The sequence below is a fragment of the Halictus rubicundus genome, chromosome 15 (assembly GCF_050948215.1).
Source record: "Halictus rubicundus isolate RS-2024b chromosome 15, iyHalRubi1_principal, whole genome shotgun sequence".
Taxonomy (NCBI): domain Eukaryota; kingdom Metazoa; phylum Arthropoda; class Insecta; order Hymenoptera; family Halictidae; genus Halictus; species Halictus rubicundus.
Genome location: NC_135163.1, coordinates 5,319,246 through 5,342,644, shown reverse-complemented (window position 1 = coordinate 5,342,644; position 23,399 = coordinate 5,319,246). Strand labels below are relative to the sequence as shown.

At 43.9% G+C, this 23,399-nt stretch overlaps 1 protein-coding gene across 1 annotated transcript in view; it reads right to left on the bottom strand.

Annotated features, from left to right (window-relative positions):
• Positions 1 to 23,399, bottom strand: part of LOC143361211 (hemicentin-1) — a 261,168-nt gene that overhangs the window by 192,155 nt on the left and 45,614 nt on the right. The window contains exon 3 of the mRNA XM_076800439.1: positions 21,358 to 21,490. Within this exon, the coding sequence (XP_076656554.1) occupies positions 21,358 to 21,490 (133 nt within the window). The remainder of the gene's footprint in view (positions 1 to 21,357; positions 21,491 to 23,399) is intronic.

Below are 23,399 nucleotides of genomic sequence, written 5' to 3'. Positions count from 1 at the left end.
CCGGCAATATCAGAAAGAGTCCTCCCTTCGTGGAGGACGGCCGGGAGGCAGAGGTCGAGGTCGGCGGGACGAGGGGAAGGTGTGGATGGGAGAGAACGGTCTCTAAACAAATTAAAATAATTGCCGCGACTCGATGGAGAATCTTGCCGGTTGGCAGAAGAACGTTTCCCATGAATACGGCTGGTGTCGGTGGGACGAGCGCTGCGCGCCGGAAACCCAAAGTTGGGTGGGGGGTGGGGGGAGGGGGTGGTTCTCGGAGACAGGTCCAGGAAGGGGACCGACCGCTCCCGGGACTCTTAAAAGGAGCTTAACTTCGCGCATAAAATTAAGGCATTGTAATTGCAGACGGCGTCGCCACTGCGGCAGCACATTTCTCTCTTTTCCCGCTGTCGTTTTATCCCCCTCCCCTCCCCTCCCGCCCTTGGTCCGGGCAACCTTTCTCCCTGGACTGGCAACCGCCGTTCCTCCTCGTCTTCTTCTTCTTCTTCCCGGGCTTCCCTCGCTTCCTTTTCTTCCTTCTTCCCACCACGTTCCGTCCGACCGGAAAATATAATTTGCGCGAGTTAACTTTCGTGCACCGCGTCCGGACCGACCATCCTAAAGCGATTTTTAATCGGGACCGCTGCGCGAACCGAGGAACGTGTACACCGACTACTCGCGAGGAACTTTTTTCAAATCGGCGAAAATGGCTGCGGGTTTTCCGGAAAGCTGGGACGACCTGATTATGCGCGAAGAACATGTTCGGATTGTTGCGGCTTGTCGAAATTCGGGAGAAAATACCGATCGCTTTTTTGGAACTTTTTCTGGTACTACGATGCGCGTAGTTTTTGAAATGTAGCGTAGGTTAGATCGATCGAAAGTTCGATATATGATCCTGGATTCGTGAAATACGCTTCGGTGAAGGTCCAGAGAAAATTTTACGCTGATACAGTAAGTATTTACATTGCTGTACTATTTTAAGTGAAACAATCTGGCTCACTACTTCAATAAGTACGTTCGAGATCCTTGCATTAAAGAGCTAGAGGAGATACGAGCGAAGAGGGCTTTAGACAAAATTCCTAGGCACTCTAAAAGCAAGGAGGAGAGGGATTAGGTGAATTTTAACATTTCCGCTCGACCACAGTTCCTCGAGAAAGGTAATTTCTTCGAAGACATCGCGGGAGGCGAATCGCGTCGGATCAAGGTTCGTTAGTTCATATTTTTTAATATTACAGGGTAGATTTCTGAAGGTATAAAGAATTACTATGACAGGCCGAACTTCTGTTGTTCGAATAAAACAAAATCCAATTCGATCCGATACATGGTTGCCGAGATAAAAATTGACGAGTGCAGACTATTTTTGTGGGAACGAACACAGATCACGAGATCCAAAGGTCTGTGTTTTATGAACAAATTAGAATTTGACGAAATGATGACTTAAACCCTCCCTAATTTTGCGTATTCTACGATATAGTGTAGTTTCAAAACTGTGTGATCCTTGATATGATCGAATTCTCATATAAGAATATAATATAAGAAAGCAAATGGAAACTGGAGCACTGAGAGGCTTGTACTTTATAAACAAATTAGAGTTCGACGAAACGATGACTTAAACCCTCCCTAATTTTGCGTATTCTACGATATAGTGTAGTTTCAAAACTGTGTGATCCTTGATATGATCGAATTCTCCTATATGAATATAATATAAGAAAGCAAATGGAAACTGGAGCACTCTGTGGCTTGTACTTTATAAACAAATTAGAGTTCGACGAAACGATGACTTAAACCCCCCCTAATTTTGCGTATTCTACGATATGGTATAGTTTCAAAACTGTGTGATCCTTGATATGATCGAATTCTCATATAAGAATATAATATAAGGAAGCAAATGGAAACTGGAGCACTCACAGGCTTGTACTTTATAAACAAATTAGGGTTCGACGAAACGATGACTTAAACCCCCCCTAATTTTGCGTGTATCGCAGTATAGTGAGTTTCAAACCGCAGTAAAGTGATCACTGGAATGGATAAATTATTTCTGACGCTCACTGCTCGACGAACAAACGCGTTCCAGTTCGTTCTATCAAAAGATCAAGAGATAAAAATTTCCCGGACGTCGTACAAGCAAGCAGAGGAGGGATTAGGCGAATTTCGAGATTTCCGCTCGACCACATCAGCTCGAGAGCAGGGTAATTGGTTCGAAGAGATCGACAGAGGCGGATCGCGCCGGGTTAAAAGTTCGCCCGGCGAAAGGAGTTGTCCGTGCAGTGTATATATACATACGTATATGATGTTTGTCCGTCCGGCGGGTAGTTATGAAGTTGTCCGTGTCGTCTGAGCCGAGGGGAGTGATGGAGAGAGAGGGAGAGGGAGAGGGAGAGAGAGAGAGATAGAGACAGAGTCGCTCCTCGGGGGCATCCGAGTCTCGACCCGGGCTCTGATACATCTTCTAATGCCATCTCGGCGAGCTCGATCTCCAAAGTAAAAGGTTATCCGACTCTCTCGGTCGAGTGCACTTCCCCCTCGGTCTCTGTATCGAGTTTGAAGCCTGGGCCGAGGCGAACTTTCTCGGCTCGGACCCCGCCGACTATGACGAATCGCGAAAGTTCGCTGAAAAATTCGAGCCCGGCTAACCTAAGAGCGGCCGCGCGTGTTCGAACCGCGCTGATCATCCTCTCGTCGCTCATCCCGGTCCTGTCTGTCCGCTCTTCCGGTTTCGAATTTCCCGTTTCCATCGGGGATTATTAATCTACGTCGCCCCGACCGTTACCCGAATAAATTGTTGATTATTTTGTCGCTTTAAAGCCACATTTCCACTTTTTTTTCGGAACATTTTCAGTTCGGTGGAGGAAAGATTATTAAAATTTTAATTATTTTCGGTCATTGCGATTTTTTTCGGTGCTAGTGAGATTGAACCGAGGAGTTTAACGTTTCTCGAATTTTAAAATAGTCTCTTTTCTCATTTTTGTCGCATTTTTCATACGTGTCAGCCGCTGTGGACCCGTTTGATCAATTAGTCACTTCGTTTATATCGATAAATCTGTGTCGCAGTGGTCATAGATAATTTTTCCTTTTACCCGCGGCAGCGAGTTTCTGGAAAGTCGAAGAGATAATAGCGGTTTTAGCGAACGGATCCATGCGAAGCCCAGATTATCATTTTAATCGCGAAACTATTGTACGAGTTGGTATTGTACCTCATTGCTGGGACCGGAGTTTCTGAAGAGCTCGTTACGACGCTAATATTAAAGAAATTACGCGAAATAATCGTTGGAGAGTAGAGCTTTCAAGGCATTGCCAGAACTAATTTGTTTATGATTTTCGATGTTACAGAATAGATTTCTGAATGAATGCAACAATTCGTTCCAATTTCATCCGATACAGGGTTACCAAGATAACAATTTTTATTAGTACAAACTCTTTTCGTAGGAATGAGCAAAGATCGCTAGATAGAAAGATTTGTAGTTTATAAACAAATGAAAAGTCGACGAAGTGATGACTTAAACCCCTTCCTAATTTTACACGTACCGTGGTATAATTCATTTGAACTGATCAGACCAATTTCGTATGGAGTAGGTATATAAAATAATATAGTGCGTTGCCCTGGAAGCAAATAAAAATCTTGAAACTTGAACGATTGTATTTGGTAAACAAATTAAAAATGAAGTGATGACTTAAACCACCCCTAATTATAACTACAAAATAGTGTACTTTGAAGTGCACCATGATCATTAAAATGATCGGATTTCTCGCGGAATAAACATACAAGCGAGTTAAGATTATATGAACATCTGTAAATTCGCAGGACTGTGTCTCACAAACAAATGAAAAATCGACGGAGTGATGACTTAAACCCCCCCTAATTTCCCCTGGAGAACACCACAATCGTCTTCTGGTTCATCCCGAATGTTGAATTTAGCATTGAAACAACCCTCTATCCAAATACATTGGCGTACAGTTCCAGCAATAAAGCCGCCACGCCGATAATAATAATCGTAACGAAAAAGAGTGCAGACTATCTCTCGCTGGCAGGGATTCGCGGTTCGTTTATCTGGCGGGGCAGGAAATGCGAGAGAATCGGGGCCCCACACGCTCGATTTCGCGCGGAAACCGGAGAATTCGATGCGAATGCGAGAACGGACTCGGAGGAAGTCGACGCATCGACGGGGGTTCGTTAGTTTTGGTGTCTGGGGGTAGCGGTAGATCGAGCGGAAGCTGTCTTCGGGCAGAAATGGACGACGGGAACAAAAGGTGGGAGGGGGGAGGACACACTGTAGGCGACGCGTGCGCGATACTTTCATATTCATCGCGGTCTCGGCTGTTTACGAGGGGTAGATAGCAGAGCCGTCCTCGCCTCGCGGCCAGACGAGAGTTCATGTCCGGCAGCGATCCGACGTGTTTGCACGGATGCAAATAAAGCGTAAGCAGATAAAAGACTCTCCGCTGTCCGCAACGTCGACGCTCGGCGTCCGCGTCCGCGTCCGTGCACGGCAGCTCGTTTTCCCAGCCGCCCTTTCCCGCTTCCTTCTTTCCTCCGCCGCCGGCGAACGTGACCAACGGCAATCGCAGTTGCACACACGCTGATATTCCCCGCGTCATTCTCCCTCATCCTCCTAATCCCGCTCGGCACGCGCTATTGTCCCGGCCGGGTGCCGCGACACAACGTTGCGACGACCCTGTTTACCCGTCGCGACGGCGACGCACCGAATTTACAGCTTCGCGATCGAAACTACGGATCAAACGGGAAATCTGCCTATCACCGGACACCATCGATTACTCTAAAATTTGAACCATGATTAAACCTCCGGTCGCCATGGTCCGGCGTAATCCCGAATCATCTGGATACTCGGTCCACGGTGATTAGTTTAACGCTTCGCTTGTTGGGAATCTACTGTGAGCGTTCTGCAGGATTGCGTCAACAAGAAAATTTATTAATCCGGACGGAAAATCTCAATTTCCAAGCAACTAGATTAAAAAAATTCTGAAAGGAGGATAACGGTGCTCCAAAGTTAAATAACTGATTATGACTGTGCAGTTGCGTAGCTGTATCGAAAATTCCAAATGCAGCGGCGGACAGGAAAACAAACGCGCTTCTGACGGAGTAAAAATTTATTAATCTAGACAGAAAATCCCAATTTACAAGCAGCTGGATTAAACAAATTCTGAAAGGAGGAAAACGGTGCTCCAACGTTAAATAACTGATTATGATTGTACAGTCGTGTAGCTGTATCGAAAATTCCAAATGCAGCGGCAGACAGGAAAACAAACGCGCTTCTGACGGAGTAAAAATTTATTAATCTAGACAGAAAATCCCAATTTACAAGCAGCTGGATTAAACAAATTCTGAAAGGAGGAAAACGGTGCTCCAACGTTAAATAACTGATTATGATTGTACAGTCGTGTAGCTAAAACGAAAATTCCAAATGCAGCGGCAGACAGGAAAAAACCGCGCTTCTGACGGAGTAAAAATTTATTAATCTAGACAGAAAATCCCAATTTTCAAGCAACTAGATTAAACAAATTCTGAAAGGAGGAAAACGGTGCTCCAACGTTAAATAACTGATTATGATTGTACAGTCGTGTAGCTAAAACGAAAATTCCAAATGCAGCGGCAGACAGGAAAAAACCGCGCTTCTGACGGAGTAAAAATTTATTAATCTAGACAGAAAATCCCAATTTTCAAGCAACTAGATTAAACAAATTCTGAAAGGAGGAAAACGGTGCTCCAACGTTAAATAACTGATTATGATTGTACAGTCGTGTAGCTAAAACGAAAATTCCAAATGCAGCGGCAGACAGGAAAAAACCGCGCTTCTGACGGAGTAAAAATTTATTAATCTAGACAGAAAATCCCAATTTACAAGCAGCTGGATTAAACAAATTCTGAAAGGAGGATAACGGTGCTGCAACGTTAAATAACTGATTATGATTGTACAGTCGTGTAGCTGTATTGAAAATTCCAAATGCAGCGGCAGACAGGAAAAAAAAACGCGGTTCCCTTGTAGAAACGTGTGAGCCAAGTCTAAAAAGGCAGAGTACGAGCAGCAACGGCGACAAAAGAGGCTACAACGGAGAATAGAAGGGAGAGGATGTAAAAAGACGAACAGGATCCCGCGACAGAGGCAACTCGGCGCGCGCGCGCGTGGACCGGGATTCATGTAAAAAATATTTGGCAATTTTTCAAGTTGTACATTACAGAAAAAAGTCGGTGCTCGAAACATCCGAGTTTCAAGCGTTCGTCGCCGGGCGGCTGCACTACCAAGCACCGTGTACCTACGTCGTAACTCTTCAACGGACAAATATTCCCATTTGAAATTTTAACCCGGCCGTGCGGAGAATTTGCTTCTCCGCGGAACTTTCGCGTCGACATTGGAGATTATTTTCTGAAAATGTTACGAACGCGTTTCTTTTCCTCGTCGATACGAACGGCGGGAAAAAATTCGGTTCGGAACTTTCGCAATTTTCGTTCGAATTCATCGACAAAGTTCCGAGCTTGCAGGTTCGCGAGCGTGGAAAATATTCGTACCGACTGCGTCGACCTTTCGGATTATTCGACGCTTGCCCCCCTCGCGATAACTTAATTTTCGACGGTTTGACAAATTAAATTTTTTATCACCGATGAAATCGTGGAAAGTGTTTTTCAATGTCGAATTAGAAAGAATTTTCTGTGCTCGTTAGTGCGTTTGAGAACGATGAGTAAGCGTTTAATACATTCTTTCAACCCCCTATGGCAATGAAAAAGTTCAGCCAGCTTTGGGAATTTTTTTCATTGTCAATAAAATAAGCGAGGACTTCAACTCTTTCCTCGTTTATTGGCACGTTCAAGGGGGATCTAAGACAATTCTTTTCATCGACATTTTGTAACTGTTTAGTTAATTTAACCCTTCCTATGATATAATAGTGGAGGGTCACTCTGGTGTAACTTTCAGAATTTTTCCCAACGTCTTTAAAACGAGAATCATTTCAATTATTTTGTCACTGTTCATTAGTGCATTCAAGAAAAATCCTTGCCCTAGAACAAGTCCTATTTGATAGGTCTTTGTAGTATGAAATTAGGCATAGTGAGAATTCTCCCCAGTCATAAAAATGAGTCAAAATACATCTAAACGTTTAAAATCTAATCTAATATGTCACATCGTCTTTCAATACATTTTTACATGTTTAACGCCAGGAAATTTTAATGCTAGAAAATTGTAGTACCAATTATGATTTTGAGGGCGTTATATATCACGAGCTGCTTCAACCTGGCCAGACAATTGCTGCAGATTGCTACCAGCAACAATTACTGAATGTATACGATGAATCGGAGAGAAAACGACCTTTCACCGGCCAGGGGAGCAGGCACGTGACCCTGCAACGCGACAGTGCTCGGTCACATTTTGCGCAAAGGACGAGGGTCATTCTCTATGCGTTAGGATGGGAAGTCACGCCGCATGCGGCTCCACACATGGCTCCGACACAGTGTCATCTGCTCGGGTCCCTTTAACACAATTTGTCCGAGGAACATTGCAATTCCATTGTAGAGGTCGAGGAAGAATTGGCGACTTCATCAATAGGAAACCGGTGTCCTTTTTCTAGGACTGCATCTACGATCTACCAACCGGATCGAGAAAAGTACTACAAAATCAAATCTACAAAATAAAAGTATTGCAAAGTGAAAGGTAAATCGCTGAAAAATTCACCGAATATCTTTGCACACTTAATAATTCGAGGTGTCGTCAAATTAACGAGTTACGGGGTAGAAACTAGTCTCCGCTCGGGCGAGACACAAGGGGGCGTGGGAAACAGCCGGAAAACGAAGTGCTCGGATCGGAGCCGAGCGAAATATGGAAAGGAAGCGGCGTCGTATACGCTAATTAATGAAATTGCTGAAAGGAACGTCGCGACGGCTAAAATGCGTCGTCGAAGAAAACTTCGCGAACGCTTCCGGTATGCGTGTACAACATGTTCGCGTGTCTACGCGCAGCGAACGGGAAATTAGTTTGCGCTGGATATCTGTGCTCGGCTGTTTACCCGGCTTCGCGAACGTCGATCGAAATTATACGATATTTGCGATCCCCTGGTGGAACGTCCTCGGCGACGCGGTATCGATAACGGAAGTCGATTCGTCGGGGCGGAACAAGCGAAATAAAGATTGCGAACGAGAACCTTCGCGTTCCCCGTCTTCAAAGGTCTGCTAACCGTTACCGCGATGTTTTCGATCGCTGAAAGCAGTTCTAAGGGACGACGCTGGGCTGCCGACAAGTCATGCTAATTCAATAAATAATAAACACATTGAATTTCCGTAATTTTCTCATGTATCATTATACAATTTAATAAAATTAATGTACATTAATATTAGAATTTAAACTGGACAATATCGAATTATTACCTAGAGAGTGAGTCTGCTCATTTTTCTATAGCTAGTATACTTTATGAATTTTTATCTTGGAAACCATTTTTTAGATCAGGTTGAAACCACTTCCATTCGAAAGGGGAAAGTTCAATTGTTCACAGCAATTTTTCCCGCCGGAGTATCAACATTGATTGCCCCCGAAAGTAAAGGACAAATCCTAATACCCGTGGCTGTCTGACTATGCGCTGTCTTGTTCTACTGCAGCCCCTCGTAGAACTGCGCAACGCACTCGGATCGAATTAATTCTTGTTTATCTTGATCTAGAATGTCTAAATTAATGTTCCTACTGTGTTTGTTAGTTCGCAAGAGTTTTTAACTTCCGCTACTCAAAGAACAATAAACCTGAATTGTTTCGGTCCGATCACTTGAATTATTTCAATTTTCTCAATTATTATTTAGAGCGATGGTTTATAGGCGGCAACTTGGTAAACAACATTCTATAGTGTACGATTTTAGGAGCCACTTGAACGTATCTGAACGGTCGAGAGCACCGTTAATTTATTTTTCATGTGTAATTTCGCCGCACAAAGGTCTGCGGTGTTAGGGGTGCGCGGGGGTGTTGGTTCGATAAGCATTTGTAGTGGCGCACAATACTCCCCAGAGATAGTAAATTTCGGATTTATCGTAGTGTTCGGTGTAAATAGACGGCGTGTTTATAATGGTAACAAGGTTTACCAGCGATAACAATGGCTCGAGTAACGAGGTCAACGAAAACGATATTAAGAACTGTTCGAAGCACGGGGACTCTACTCGCATGGGACATCGATCGACACGCTATGACTTCGATGTACTTCTAGCGTGTTTCGATACGGGGTGTCCACAGTTTTAATGGCTGTACGTGGTCCACATGTTCCATGGTTCTAAGAAAAGAATGTCGTATAAACGTCTTGCAAAGAAACATAACGGAAACGGTTGCGAACTCGTTCAATTACGTTCATTCCCTTCGTACAAGAGAAGTAATTGATATTTCAACTCCAAGCGTTCACAGTTCTCAGTAATAGATCAGAAAAATATTTACAAACAATCTCTTTAACCTCTCAAGTCGGAGATATAATTAATTTGAGGGAATTCAGTACTTTTTCTTGCGATTTCTTTAAAATTCCATGAAACGAAAACTACTCGACTGATTGTCTAGAAATTTTGAGGGTGCATTAACGAAAGACGAAATATTAGTTTAACAATTTAACAGATAATGAACTTATGCGGACGTGTGCCTACACTTCGAACCGGCTTGTGTCAGTTCCCTTGGGAGAGTACAGTAGAACAAGTCGGTGCATAGTCAGGCAGCAGCGCTCACCGTACTAGGATTATATTATTTATTCTCGCAGTCAATCAACATTAATATTTCCACAGAAAAAAATTGATGTGGTAGACTAACCCTTCCTCTTTAAAGTGAGGGTAGTTTCAACTCGATCCAACAAACGATTTGCAAGATAAAAATTCATAAAGAACGGTCTGCCCTTAGGCACCAAAATCGAAACTTTCCGATCCTGTAATCACTAAAATTTCTATGCATTAAAAAGGAAGTACTAACAAATTGAAATCAGGATTATCTACATTCGATCAGATTCTGATTGATGGAAGTATATTTACCGTGTCGTATCGCGTCTTCCGGTATCGTTTCGCTCCCGTGCTCGATTTACCTAGCATAAGAGGGTGGTTTACACCTTGGCGAGATGAACAGGGGCGGAAGAGAGGAAGATGGAGGATAAGCGAGCGTTCCCATATTACACCGGAGATACATCGACGGCTAAGAATAAGGGCGGGAACGCTCGCGGAGACGTTTAATGTTCCCGACACGGTGAACAGGCGATCAGGGAGGAGAGCGCGTTGTGTTCGCGGAGGCTCGTGTAATCGGATATTATATTATATTCACCGATCGGATTGATATCTCTGTCCTATTATGCGACGGCATGAATCCCATTTTGAAGAATGCCGGGCCGCGGTTTCACAGTGATATTTGAATAGAGGGTGGTATAGGTGGCAGCGGGCGCGGTGTGCTCACGGCAAAGTGGCAGCTAGAAACGATAGGGGTGTGGAGACAGAAGGGGATGGCGGAGCATCAACTGCAATCGAGAACCAACGATTCCGTTCGATCGAACGCGAAGTCCGAACCGTTACCGATTTCCATGCACGGCCCGGGCTTTTACGATCGCTGACTTTGTCTCTTTCTCTTTCTCTCTCTCTCTCTCTCTCTTGCTGTTTCGATCTCTGTGCCAGTTCGCGGAACGAGAGCGTTCATTAAGAACCGTACGGAAATCGCTTTAATTAAGAGATTAATTCAATTTTTCGAAGAGGCTTACTTTGTTTCTGCGCTTCGACTGGTGCAATTACGAAATTAAAAGCACCTGATTGCCGGGCACTACTTTTCGGACTGTTTGACTTACTCTGCCAGTCCGTAGACCGTACATCGATATTTTAGGCGACGGTAAATGTATAGCCTGTCTGAACTGTCTTTGTTCGCGAAGTTCAGTAGAACTAGTCGGCGCACGGTGAGCCAGCGGCGCTCGCAGTACCAGGATTGTATTTGTTCCTTGATGTCAGTCGATATCAACATCTCAATGGAAATAAATTGCTACGATAGGTTAAACCTGCCTCTTTCGAATGAAAAAAGTTTCAATTCGATCCGACAAATGGTTCTCAAGATAAAAATTCGTGAATGACGGTATACCGGAAAAGTGGACGAAAATTGCGATTGTTAAGGGACCTCGCAAACAAACAATCTTTCCAACTAACAAAAACAGTATTGTACGGAGTGAACCCTTCCGAACACGGATGACAAGAATCAACTTGATCCGACAAATGGTTTCCAAAATAAAAATTCGTGAAGCACCGTCTATCCTCAGAAAAATGGACAAAATCGCGATAGTCGAGTGTGTGCGTTTCAAAAAACAAAAGTGAACAATTTTTCCAACAAAGAGAAATAGTATTGCATTGTTCAAGTCTATCGAATGGGGATCAAAAGAGAATCAACTCGGTCGACAATTGGTTTTCAAAAAATTCAGAAAGAACAGTCGTCTACTGTCAAAAATAGACGAAAATCCTAACACTCGAAGGTCTGTATTTTAAAAACAAATAAATCGATGAAAAACAGTTGTAATTAAGAAAAATGATGTTGAATTACCCTTAAACTTTACAGATGGGGGTAAGAAAAAAAGAATGATTCCGATCCGACGAATGGTTTTCGAGATAAAAATTCACAAAGACCGGTGTACCCTCGGGAAAATGGAGAAAAAAGTTCGCTGCCACAAACTCGATTGAATTTTAATTTCTGAAAAAGAGTGAAACTCAGCCGGTCGAAACCACGTGAAAGAAATAAGTTTCGACCACGCTCGACGGACCAAAGGAGGATCCTCGCTTTCGCCAGGTAAAAAAAAAAAAAAATAAAAAAACGAAGAGAGGAGTAGGGCGAAGAAAAACCACGAGGATCGATTTTATCCGCGACTCGTTGACGAGGAAGAGCGCTTTAAGGAATGGAAGAACTCGAACAAAAGAGTCGAATCCGGCGTGGCTCGCGGGGGGTGAATCTCGGCGGTGGAGGTGCGGCAGTGGGGTGGAGAGGCGACAAGAGAGGGCTTGGAGGGATCGGTGGGGGTGTGGAAGAAAGGGAGGGTGACAAAAGAGCGTACCGCTGGAAAAGGGTGGTGATTGGCGAAGTCCACAATGCACTCGTTTCGCGGCAATCCCAGAAGACGGATGATCGTTCGATCTGTATCGAGTATTTCCCCCCTGGCCACCCTTTCTCTCCGTCTCTCGCGCGAGCGAGCGGGTTTCATCCCTAAGCTCTTTCGATTTCAATGGAATCATTTTCATAGCTCCGTAATAGATCGTTTCTCATTCGATGGGTATTCTTCCTGGTGAACTCTGGTGAAACGGGACGCTGCGCGGCGCGGCGCGGCGCGGCGCGTCGATCGCGGGGGTTGGGCTTGACATTCATTTCTCTCGATTCACGAGATAGCGGAATCGAACCGTGCGGCTGTTACACAGATTTTTCAAAGAGATCCGTCGATCGATCGATCCGGCGACGTCTCGCGAGACGAGATCGCGGAATTAGCCGCGGGACTCAGGAAAACTCTTCCGCAACGACCTCGGCGCGGAGTCGTTTATAACCTGCGATTCTAGTCGAGTGAAATTGTTCTTATTTTTAGTTGGTTCAGATTTAATTGGATTTTTTCACCTTGTGTGTGACTGAGCTGGAAGAATAAGATGCAAGTCAATTAATATTCCACCATCGATTATCCAATGAATGGAAATTGCCCTCTTAAAATATTTTCAAAATATTGACTGGAGAGACTGTCCTTTGTGAATTTTTATCTCGAGGACCGTTTGACGGATCGAGGTGAAACTTTTTTCATGTGGAAGAAGAAAGTTTAGTCTACCGTATCACTTTCTTCTCCCCGTTGCAATATTAATTACGACTGACATCGAGAATAAGGAACAAATATTATCCCGACAGTGTGAGCGCCACTGTCCTTGTATACGCTGACTTGTTCTACTACACTCTCGCGAAGAACCGCGCGAAGTATACGCGGCTTTTTATACGGCAGTAAATGTACAGCTTAACCAAGTTTTTGATCACCACATAAAACGTATACACACAGTCTTTTAAAACAGTTTTTTGCTTATTTTGTACGGGGATCTGCAATACTCTTTTGTTGTCTACTTCAGATTTTCAAACGATAGCATTTTATTCTTTAAACTCCATTTTGTTGGCTGCAGTGCAATCAATGTGTACCAACCAATTGATATACATATGCGAAACAATACCGTAATGCGTACAATATAAAATTGGTCATGTAACATATAATATAAATACAACACAATATAAATTCACATTTACTGTTCTGTTAATACGTATTATTAGACTTCTATACATTTCTGACAAAAATGGATAGGTTAAATACAAAATTGAGGAGACATTAAAAAAATTGAATGACATATTATTCTCAACTTATTAAAATTATTAGAAGAGCACATGTAGTTTTATTTATTATCCGTTTCGTAGAATTATTATTATACTGGAAAAATATGCTGCACCTCAGCGGTTGTTCCTACACAAACGAAAGACGACAAAAACAATATATCATGATACTGACAACACGTGCTGATGTTGCCATCTTTCATTTTATTTTTTAATATGATAAATAGACTGTTCTTTCCTTCTCGAATAATTTGAGTAGATCGAAAGTAATATGTCATGATTCTACAATTATGTTAACCTTTCTGCTGTTTCAAATTGCAGCGACCCATTTCTGCCATAAATGTACAAAATCCGTGGTCTAATAATAAGACGAGGCGAATACTAATAAAAAAAGACGACAAGATGTCGTAGCCGAATAAATAAGGGAACAGTAATAATTCGAAAGAAGAGAGATTTCTAGAGGTTTCCCAGAGGCTTTCGAGAGGCTTCCCACAGGTTTCCCCAGAGGTAAAACACACGCATGATCAATGGCAACCGCGTTTCTTCGAGCGCAGACAATGGAAGACTGCCTAATGAAAATTGGAACCGGTCGAGACTGTTCGCGATCGTTACGGGACGACCGGGTTCTCTTCTTTGCCCGACCCAAGGGGGACAATGGATTTCGTAAATCTCCTTCTCCGTCGTCCGTTCCAATATAATAATTCTGGCGGACGTTCTCGCATTCTCGGACGTCGTAAATACGGCCGCCGATTGTCTGGCAACGCGAGGCAGACCGAGGCAGAGCGAGGCAGAGTGAGGTATTGCGAGGCAACCGTAATCTCGAAAGAAATCGGATTCCGTGCTGCATATTATCGACACATATTCACTATTATTATACACAAATCTGTGAACAAGTGATCAAAATAATTTTCAGAAGAAAGAAATTTCTGTTTAATTCCCTTTTCCTGCACAAACATTTTATTCTGCATAAAGATGCTGCAGGGAGTAAAGAGTCAAATTTAAAAAATCAAAATTGACCTTTAAGTATACCAACACGCTGTACATAAAGCGTCACAAGAAGTACAAGCATACTTAAAAAATAAACTTGCCCAGGTTTGCCTTTGGATCGCTACACTCGTGAATCCTCGCTTTTTACTGGACGTTACGGGCGGTGAAGCCAGGCTCGCCGAGGATTCGGGCGCGTTTTCGGGGAGCGTGTTCGAGTGCGAGAGGATCGTTGGTGTATGTGCAACGCAACGGCGGTCGATTAAACGTCGACGCGTCCATGGTAACGTTCCCGATCGAGAAGTTAATTGACCCGTTTCCGCGACGGTATTGTGGTCGACTTACGTGTAGAAGCGGCTCTACACGCGTCTTGCCAGTCCGGAGCCGCGTTCCACCGGCTCGAATTATCGGTCCATTGTCCACGCTGTTACACAACAGGGTAACGGACCTCTCTCGGACGCGGAACGGTACGGACGAACCGGCAAACCGTCCCCTGCCATCCATTATTACAGGCTATTGTTACGCGTCGCTCGGCCCCCGATTAACCGTTATCGCGGTCGTTGGACGTCGCTTAACTAATAGCACCGCGAGTCTACCCCGAGAATTTCGTTTCTTCGGACAACCGATCTAATCGCCGATTTCTCTCTCTCTCTCTCTCTCTCTCTCTCTCTCTCTCTCTCTCTCTCTCTCTCTCTTTGTTTCTCTCGTCGTCGCGCTCGGATTCGTTTAGATTAATCGCGCGAGTCCCGTGCACGCGGTGTCTGACTATGCGCGCACCGCGACTACTGTCACGCCCTGTCGGCTATCTGGGTCATACTACGCGAAATAGACCGCTTTTTGCGATGGAAGCTTGACGGGATGTAGTGCGTGGGAAATTAGGGGGAGTTCAAGTCATTATTTTGATGTCGTTTAATTGGTTTGTGGAATATATACACCACGGAACTTTGGTATTCTTATTTGTCCTTTGCAAGAACAGAAATTTTTATCTCGGAATTGTGCAGGATCTGGGTGAGTCTTTCTTTCTTGTGTTCGTCTGCAAGATTCGAATTATATTTTTGTTAATTCGGAAGATTGTTTAGTTACTTGCTTATTTGTGAAACACGGTTACTTGAATATTGCGATTTTCGTCTACTCTCTTAGACTTTGTGGATTTTTATCTTGGAAACCATTCGTTGTGTCGAATTGATTTTTTCTTTGTGTTAATCCGGAGAGGTTAACTTAATGTGGAGTAGTTTTGTTAAGTGGAAAAATTACCTGTTTGTTCATTTGTAAAATACGGATAATTGAATATTGAGATTTTTGTGTCTTTTCCTGACAAGAGATTGTATTTTATGAATTTTTAACTTGGGGACCGTTTATCGGATCGAATTGAAACTCTCTGCATTCGAAAGAGGAAGGTTTGGTCTATCGTATCAATTTTTTCCATGGAAATATTCCTATAGTATCATTGGAAAAAATAATATGAACCTAGTACTGCGAGCACCTATGGCTGACTAAGCACTGTCTTGTTCTACTGTCGAAACAGTTGCACGTAGGCAACACACCCTTTTGATAATTTCATCGTTAATTGGAGAAATGATTTGTTTGTTTCTGAAGCATACATGGATCCTCGAATATAGGGATTTTTGTTAATTTTCGGGAAACCAGACTGCTTCTTTCTAGCGGTATATCAATGATTTCCAGAAGGATCACGGATCAAGGATCAAGGATCGGCTTCTTTGTTAGACGGACCGGCAGAGTGATCGAGGCTCTGATCGACGCTTCGGAACAATCGTTTTTCACGGCGCAGGGGGCACGGTCGTTCGAGCGAACGTTATCTCGTCGATATTTACCATACCGGAATCGAATCCATAGTTAACGGTTTATTAGCTTGTCGTGAATTAGCAGCTGTCATCGTCCGCGCTAAAAGAGATGATTTATCGATATGGACATCAAACATACATCGACATCGTTTATCGGGAATGCCGGGAAATCTAGGTGGAGGGGGTTACGAACGGAGAGATAAAAGCGGCGCGACCCGATATCGCTGCTGCTTGGAAATGCAAATCAGGTCGATGATCTGTGATCGGTCACCATTTATCTATCGGCAGGGCACGGCGGAGACTAGGGCGTCACCGGAGCGGCGCGACGGGCGGTCATTTCGTGTGTCCCGGGTTATCATTAAATCTCCATCGCATTCATAGAACTCGCTGACCAATTATTGCGGTCAGCTTACACGGATAATCCGAGCCGCGTCCGTGCGGTTACCTTTCCGTTACCGTGTCCTCTCTCTATTTCTCTATTTCTCTCTCTCTCTCTCTCTCTCTCTCTCTCTCTCTCTCTCTCTCTGTCTCTCTCTCTCTGTTCATCTCGCTCGAATGTCTTGTAGAACGGCCATTGTGCGCGACCTCCTCTCTCCCCACCCGTTCCCCGACCTCGTTAAAAGTCCCCGATAGTAATCGAAACGATTATCTGCTATTCCGCTGCGAACCGGAAACCTTACCGAACGACTTCGACTGACAGGCAACCCGATTCTTCGGCTCCGGTCGGAGAGCGCAGTGGAACGAGTCGGTGCTTAATCAGCCGGCGACGCTCCTATTTTCTCCAGTTAATTTACTCGCGGTTAATAAATCTCACGACGTTAACATTTGAACGAAAACATATTCGTACGGTGGAGCAGAACTTCCTTATTTAAATCAAACAGATTTCGAGTCGATACGACGAATGATTCCGGAAATAAAAATTCTTGAAGAACTTTAGATTACCGTATCGAAGGATACCGCGATTGAAAAATAAAAATTTGTTCAATTAACAAAATGGTGTTCCGTTACGTTAAACCTTCCAGATGAACTCGAAGGAAGAATCAATTCGATCAGTGTTGTTCGTGAGCGGCAACGCGTATTTCTTTTTGGGACGTGCAGTAGTACAACCCTGTGATCGATCGGCCAACGTCGGTCGCTGTTGTTAGAGTCACACTTGTTCTCAATTTTTGATACAATATCAACATCGAAATCTTAGTATTCTAACCCCAAATATTAAAATCTAATAACTACGACCGCTGATGGCTGATTAAGCGCTGACTTGCTCCACTGGCCTCTCCCGAAAAATACCCAGCAATTTTTCTATACTTTATAAAAATTTCTACTTTCCCTGGCACAGAGAACGGGCAATATAAATGAACTTTAGCCTGAATGAACGTACCAAACCGCGTTGCACGTTGTGCGCGATCTACAACGTTCGAGGATTGAATTCTCCCGAGTCAGGATCGACCCTGTCGGATCGATGCCTGGTCCTTCGGTAGCTGAAGGAGGCGATAACGCGTGGTACACGACTCACTTTCTCGGGGCGGATAGCACGAGTTTCAAGATGGCTGTCGATCAATCCCCCTTATTAGCCATGCATTGGTACAGCTGTGTATACCTGCATAAATGAAGTTACACAGGATACGCGGTTACGATCTGGATAACAAATAGCTCCGCCAGCGCGATACACGTTCCCATCACGGTCGTTCTGTAATTAATGTGCTTCATCGTCGTAAAGTAAATGAACGTCCCTTATGAAATGCAAATCTGCCTGGCTAGGAACAGAGAGGGATACATATATATATAGAGAGAGACAGAGAGAGAGAGAGAGAGAGAGAGTGAGAGAGAGAGAGAGAGAGAGAAAGGGACTTAATTAGAAAGCGTTCGAATGCAAAGTTGCTCGCGGCGAGAGGCATCGCTTTCTCCTCCATCGCGATTCCGTGGCGGTTTCGCTCGAGCGGAAACGGAAACCGCGGAGGAACGCTTGTTGTTTGCGCTTTCGTAATTTTTGCGAACGCCAAATAGGGCCGATAATAGAGCCGCGTGGCGGCGATAGTTTTCGCGGGGAATTTTCCAAGATTTCCATGGCTGGACAGAGAGAGAGAGTGAGAGAGAGAAAGAGAAAGGAAGCAGAGAGAAGAGAACGAGTTATTCCGTGCAGCAGCAGGGCGTTAACCATTCTGCCTTTCCGCGGAACGGACAACAGCGCGCTTATTAAACGCGTGCCAGGATTAAAAAGAAACTGCTTGCGCATTCAGGAATGTAATAGTCCTCCCTCGTAAGCGCAGGGTGCTTCAACGCCGCGGAATATACTGCGACAATCTGCGAGGAGTTAATTGCTCGGCAGCTTTGCTGGAAGGGAAGAAACCGCGCGCGGCCAAAGAACTTTGCTACCTCGCGAATCTCGGTGGATCGCGACGAGAATCGCAACGACCGTTTGCCGCCCGGGACTCCTTTTTTTTTTGGAATTTTTGGTAGCTTAACGTTTTTGGCTTCAGTACAGCCCTCCTCAAAGAGGTCCCACTACTTTATCGTGGCTGAGAAAAATAAGGCAGCACCGTTTGTCTTTCGTGCTTGTATTCCCAAGAACAATGACGAAGCGATCAACAGATTTAATGTATTTGAAAAAATTAGCAGGGATGATGTGAAACGGTAAGTATGTTACAAGAATCCGAGACTGTCCTAAGAATTTTTAATCCTGCAATTTCGAACGGTGATAGATGCAGACAATCTTTTTCTGTGATATTTAAATAATAGATTACCAACGACAAAGAAGGGACAAGATCGATAGTAGATCGTGGAAAGATTGATGTTTCCATCGACAGCGTCGTAAATCAGAATAAGGGATCTTTTAATAATAAACGAGGATATATAACACTGCAGTGTAATCGTATTTCTCTATAGATTCGTCATCTTATCATACCAATTTTCCAAGACCGTGGATTCTCTTGCACGATAAAAATGTTGCGCAATCTTTTCAAAAACATCGGTTACATTTTTCACACTTTCCAGAATTTTTTTCTTCAGCTCGCCGAATATTCTCCAACTACTTTTGTCTCGTCGGGTTGTCGGAATAACGTGGACGAGTGGAACGGTCGCGTCGTGAAGCCTAAAGATTCGCATGAATCCCATCGCCGGTTTCGCGAGCAAATTTATTCTCCCCGCGGCCCGACCCGACCCGACCCGACCCGACCCGTCCCGGACCGCCGTTGGCATCCGTTCGCGGAGATTAAATATTAATATTGAATTCTGCTTCTGCAGCACTCGACGGGGCTCGAATATCATTGGCGCCTTCGAACCAAGACATTTCGAAAGTTTTTATCGCGTCGAGCACCGCGTACGAGCGCCGGCGAACCATGAACGGCTCGCGAGACGAATAAAACAGAGTTTGCGCCTCTTTTATGCATTTTCCTTCCCGCGGAATAAGACTTTTTTTACGAGTCGACGTAACGCCCGCTCGGGAAAAGTCCCAGCTTGCAGCCGTGATTCCGATGTAGCGGAGCAACGATCCCCTTCTTCCGTTGTTTCGCGTGGCCCACTTCCGGAATTGATTCCGGAAACGCAACGCCTTCGGACATACCCCCGCGATCCCTGATTTCGATCAGACAATTCCCGCGTTCCCGGCGTTTGTTTTTCCGTTGGCGACGCGCGAAACTCGATTTAGAAGATTTTTGACCGCAGTTTTTTCCGCCACTAGTTTCCCCGTTGTTCGTTTGCCTTGCAACGTTGCGAGCGATTTTCCGTTTTGTTCATCCCGACGGCCACGGTGCAAGCAAATTTCGGGTTTCTGAATGAAACAATTTACTGGTTTGCTTGTCCTCTGTGTCTGTGTGCGAAACAATTTTTGTTTGTTCCTGTGGTATGTGTCGTTTTTTACGGTGGTGTTATATGAAGTTTTTCATATTTCTTTTTTATATTTCGGGGGAATCCAGCTACATCCCCGGTGACGAGTCTTGTTTGAAGATTGTTTAAATTGAGCGCAATTGCAAGTTCAGCCGATCTGGAGAAAGCATCGTTACAAATTTTGTATCTCACCATTATTGAAGTTAGGAAAATGTGTTTATAGGAAATGACTGAATTGAATTCTTTATTGAAGGACTTATTATTATGCTTGGTAGGATTAGTGTTCATGAAGTTTGTAAACAATTGTCGACGCGAAGCTGAGCATTGTCGTCCGTACAATTATGAAAACCGTGTACCTTCTGTTTTAAATTCCGAATAATTTTCTGTTTTTCACCTGCAAGGTTTCACCCCAGGGAATAATATCTTTTTTAATTAAAAAAATTGTTTACCTTCCAGGGGAGATTTAAGTAATTTGCTGGTTTTTAATTGGTTTGTGAAATGTAGATTTTTAAAGTTTGCTATTTTTGTTCTCCCTTTGGAGCAGGATGTGTTCGTGTATTTTCATCTGCAAGGTAGACACCATATAATAATATTTTTTAAATAAAAAGGGTAATGTCTTCACAGTCCTGTATGTCACCTGTACAGCAAAATTCATTTTGATCTCGAAACTTAAGGTCAAAGTATCGAAAAATTTGAGTGATGAGTACTATACGATGCAATAAAAGAAAATTTTTCGACAGTTTCACCTTGATTTCCAAGGTCAAGGTGAATTTTGCGGTGCATTTTTTTAACAGATTTCCACCGATCTAGATGCGTAGAATCACGCTATGGTGGTCGTGACATATAATTTTTATACACCCTGTACATTCCTGTCACGACGGCCTAAAATCCGCAGTCCCGCGATCGCCGTTGGCTGATTAACCACTGGCTTGTTCTACTGAAACAGTACTGCACTCTGCCGAAGAGCATCTAGCTACAAATTTTTATCGCGATATTTCAAAGTCGCCATGGAACAGCGTAATACTCTTTGAATACAATAGACACTGCAAAACAAATGTAAAAGGTTCGTCAGTACTGTCGGTATCAAAATGCTTTTCGGATCTTTTGACCGTGTCAATAAAAAAAAAAGAAAAAAAATGTTAATTTCGCTCTGCTGGAACCGCAGTCCCAGCCACATTCTAGTCACAGCAGCGTCGCGTTGGTTCTCGATTTATTTCTGCGCAGCGAACGGAATCGAAGCGCGAGCCAATGGTAATTTCTTTCGGTTCCAACAATCCTGCAACGGTGCTCGGTTTTTGCGGTGGCGATTCGAGGGTACACGCGACGACAGGCTCGTTGAATATATCGGGGAAAGAGCTGAGTGGAGATTTAAAAGGTCTCTCATTCTCCCTCTTCTCTCCCCCTCTTTCTCTCCCCCTCGCATATACCCTCACCCGTAAATAACAATGATGGCTTACCTGTAGAGTGGCTCGCCGCTGTCCTCTTTGAACCAGAGCACCATAGAGACGCCATCGTTCGGCTCGCGGGGTTGTATATTACAGGGCAAAGTTGCCCTCTGGCCTGCCACCCCCTGTATCGACTCCATCGGTACTGCAACACATTGACAGCATATTCAAAACTTTCCCCTCCAACAAACGAGGAATTATGACTCCAGAAAAATTACTTCAAATGAACGAGCCCGACGAAGATGCAATATGGGTCCCAAAAGTATTGCAACAGTTTTCATATTTGAACCGTGATCATTTCGTTGAAAAAATAAAATGGTACAACAATAAACCTAGACTCATTTCAAAGCTCGAAACATCCCCTTCCGCAATCCATCGTTCATTATTATCTGGAATATTTTTGTATGACATAGCTCGAAAAAAAGCTGCAAGTTCAACGGTTGGTGAAAACATTAAAAAATTTTTTCCCGAAATTAATCCACCACTGATTTGAAGATTGACACTTCCTCTCTGCAACGAGCACTTGAAACTTGATGTACGATTTTTTTTTTGGCTGTTTTATGGAACGAAAATGGGGCACAAGTTTGGTCGTGCAAAACCCTCATACCTCCCATTCAAAATTCAATAATTTGACCAAAAAAAAAAAAAAATCGTACATTAAGTTTTAAGGGCTCGTTGTAACCGGAAGACTTCAATCAAGACACCGGTGGTGGTTTCAGTCATGAGGAAAATTTTCCAATGTTTTTACAAACGTTCCAAAGTAGCATTTTGTAGAACGTATGGTGTTACAGTTTCGATATAAGGCGACGCCTCATATTATTATTATGCATAGCATACAGAGGGTTAACACTAAACCATAATTACAGAAACGAAATCTAATTAGATCGATGCTTGGAAAACGCTATCAATATTTTCCGAAATATCGGTATCGCGATGACAGACGCTAGAGCCAACACGCACTAATTAGTAATTCCCCGTTGAACAGTGAAAAAGGGCTAAATAATGGAAAAGCGAGAGAAAAAACCGCGGCCGGCAAAGGGACAAAGGGACAGAGAGAAAACCGGCGTGTTCGAGTCGAAGACAAACACAAAGGGAACGGGAGAAAAAAACTGGCGCCCTCGCGCTCCCGTCCATTCATTCCGGGACGCGATATTCGTAATTAATTCCCTGTTCGTATCGGTGTGGCTCCGGTGCGAGAGAAATGTATCGACGTCTCGTTTAAAAGGCTTTTATCGGGGTCGGTGGTGGCGAGCTTCAAGCACCTTTGGAATTAAGAATTATGACGTGACGGTGTGGCGTGGCGTGGCGGTGGGAACGCGGTGGGTTCGGAGCGGCCGAGTTATGGATACTTTTCTTCCCGAAAAAGGAAAAATCGCCCGACCGTGATCCATTATCGCGAAGAGAGAAAGAGAGAGAAAGAGTATCGACGGTTACGTTAATAGGGTGGAAATAATTTATTGGTTTTTCGCATTCACCCTACGGCGTATCCGAGACGACGCGGCGCGTTATAAAATACACTTTAACGGTTCGATAGGAATTGCGCGCACGCATGCGGCTCGTTTAATCTTTCATGCCGCGTGAATCGACGGGGAAAATCGCGCGCGAAATGAATCACCCGCCCCCACGAGCAAAGGAAAACCGGCCACGCAAATCTTCGACGCGATTTCCCTCCCGCGAGCCTTCCATTTTCCGGAACTGTCGACCCGTTGTCGCACTGTCGCTAGTTTCGCCGAAATTGTCCAAAGTGACAACATTTCCTTGTCGAAACAATTCGCGATTTTTCGCTAATAACAATTTTTACTCTAACAATTGTTTTACTTCAAAGTAATATTGGCGTTAGTTTCAATGCAAATACTGCCAAAAGTTGCTGACTTTGTTAGTTGGCACACGCTTTAAATCAGAATAACCTTTTTATAAAACGACTTTGGTTTTTCTGCCAACCTGACTGCAATAATTTACTAGATATGTAATGCAAATTTTTGAAAAAACAGTAGAAGTTTTTACAACTTTCATGTTTTGAGCTTGTGACAATCGGCATCGTTTCAAATTGATTT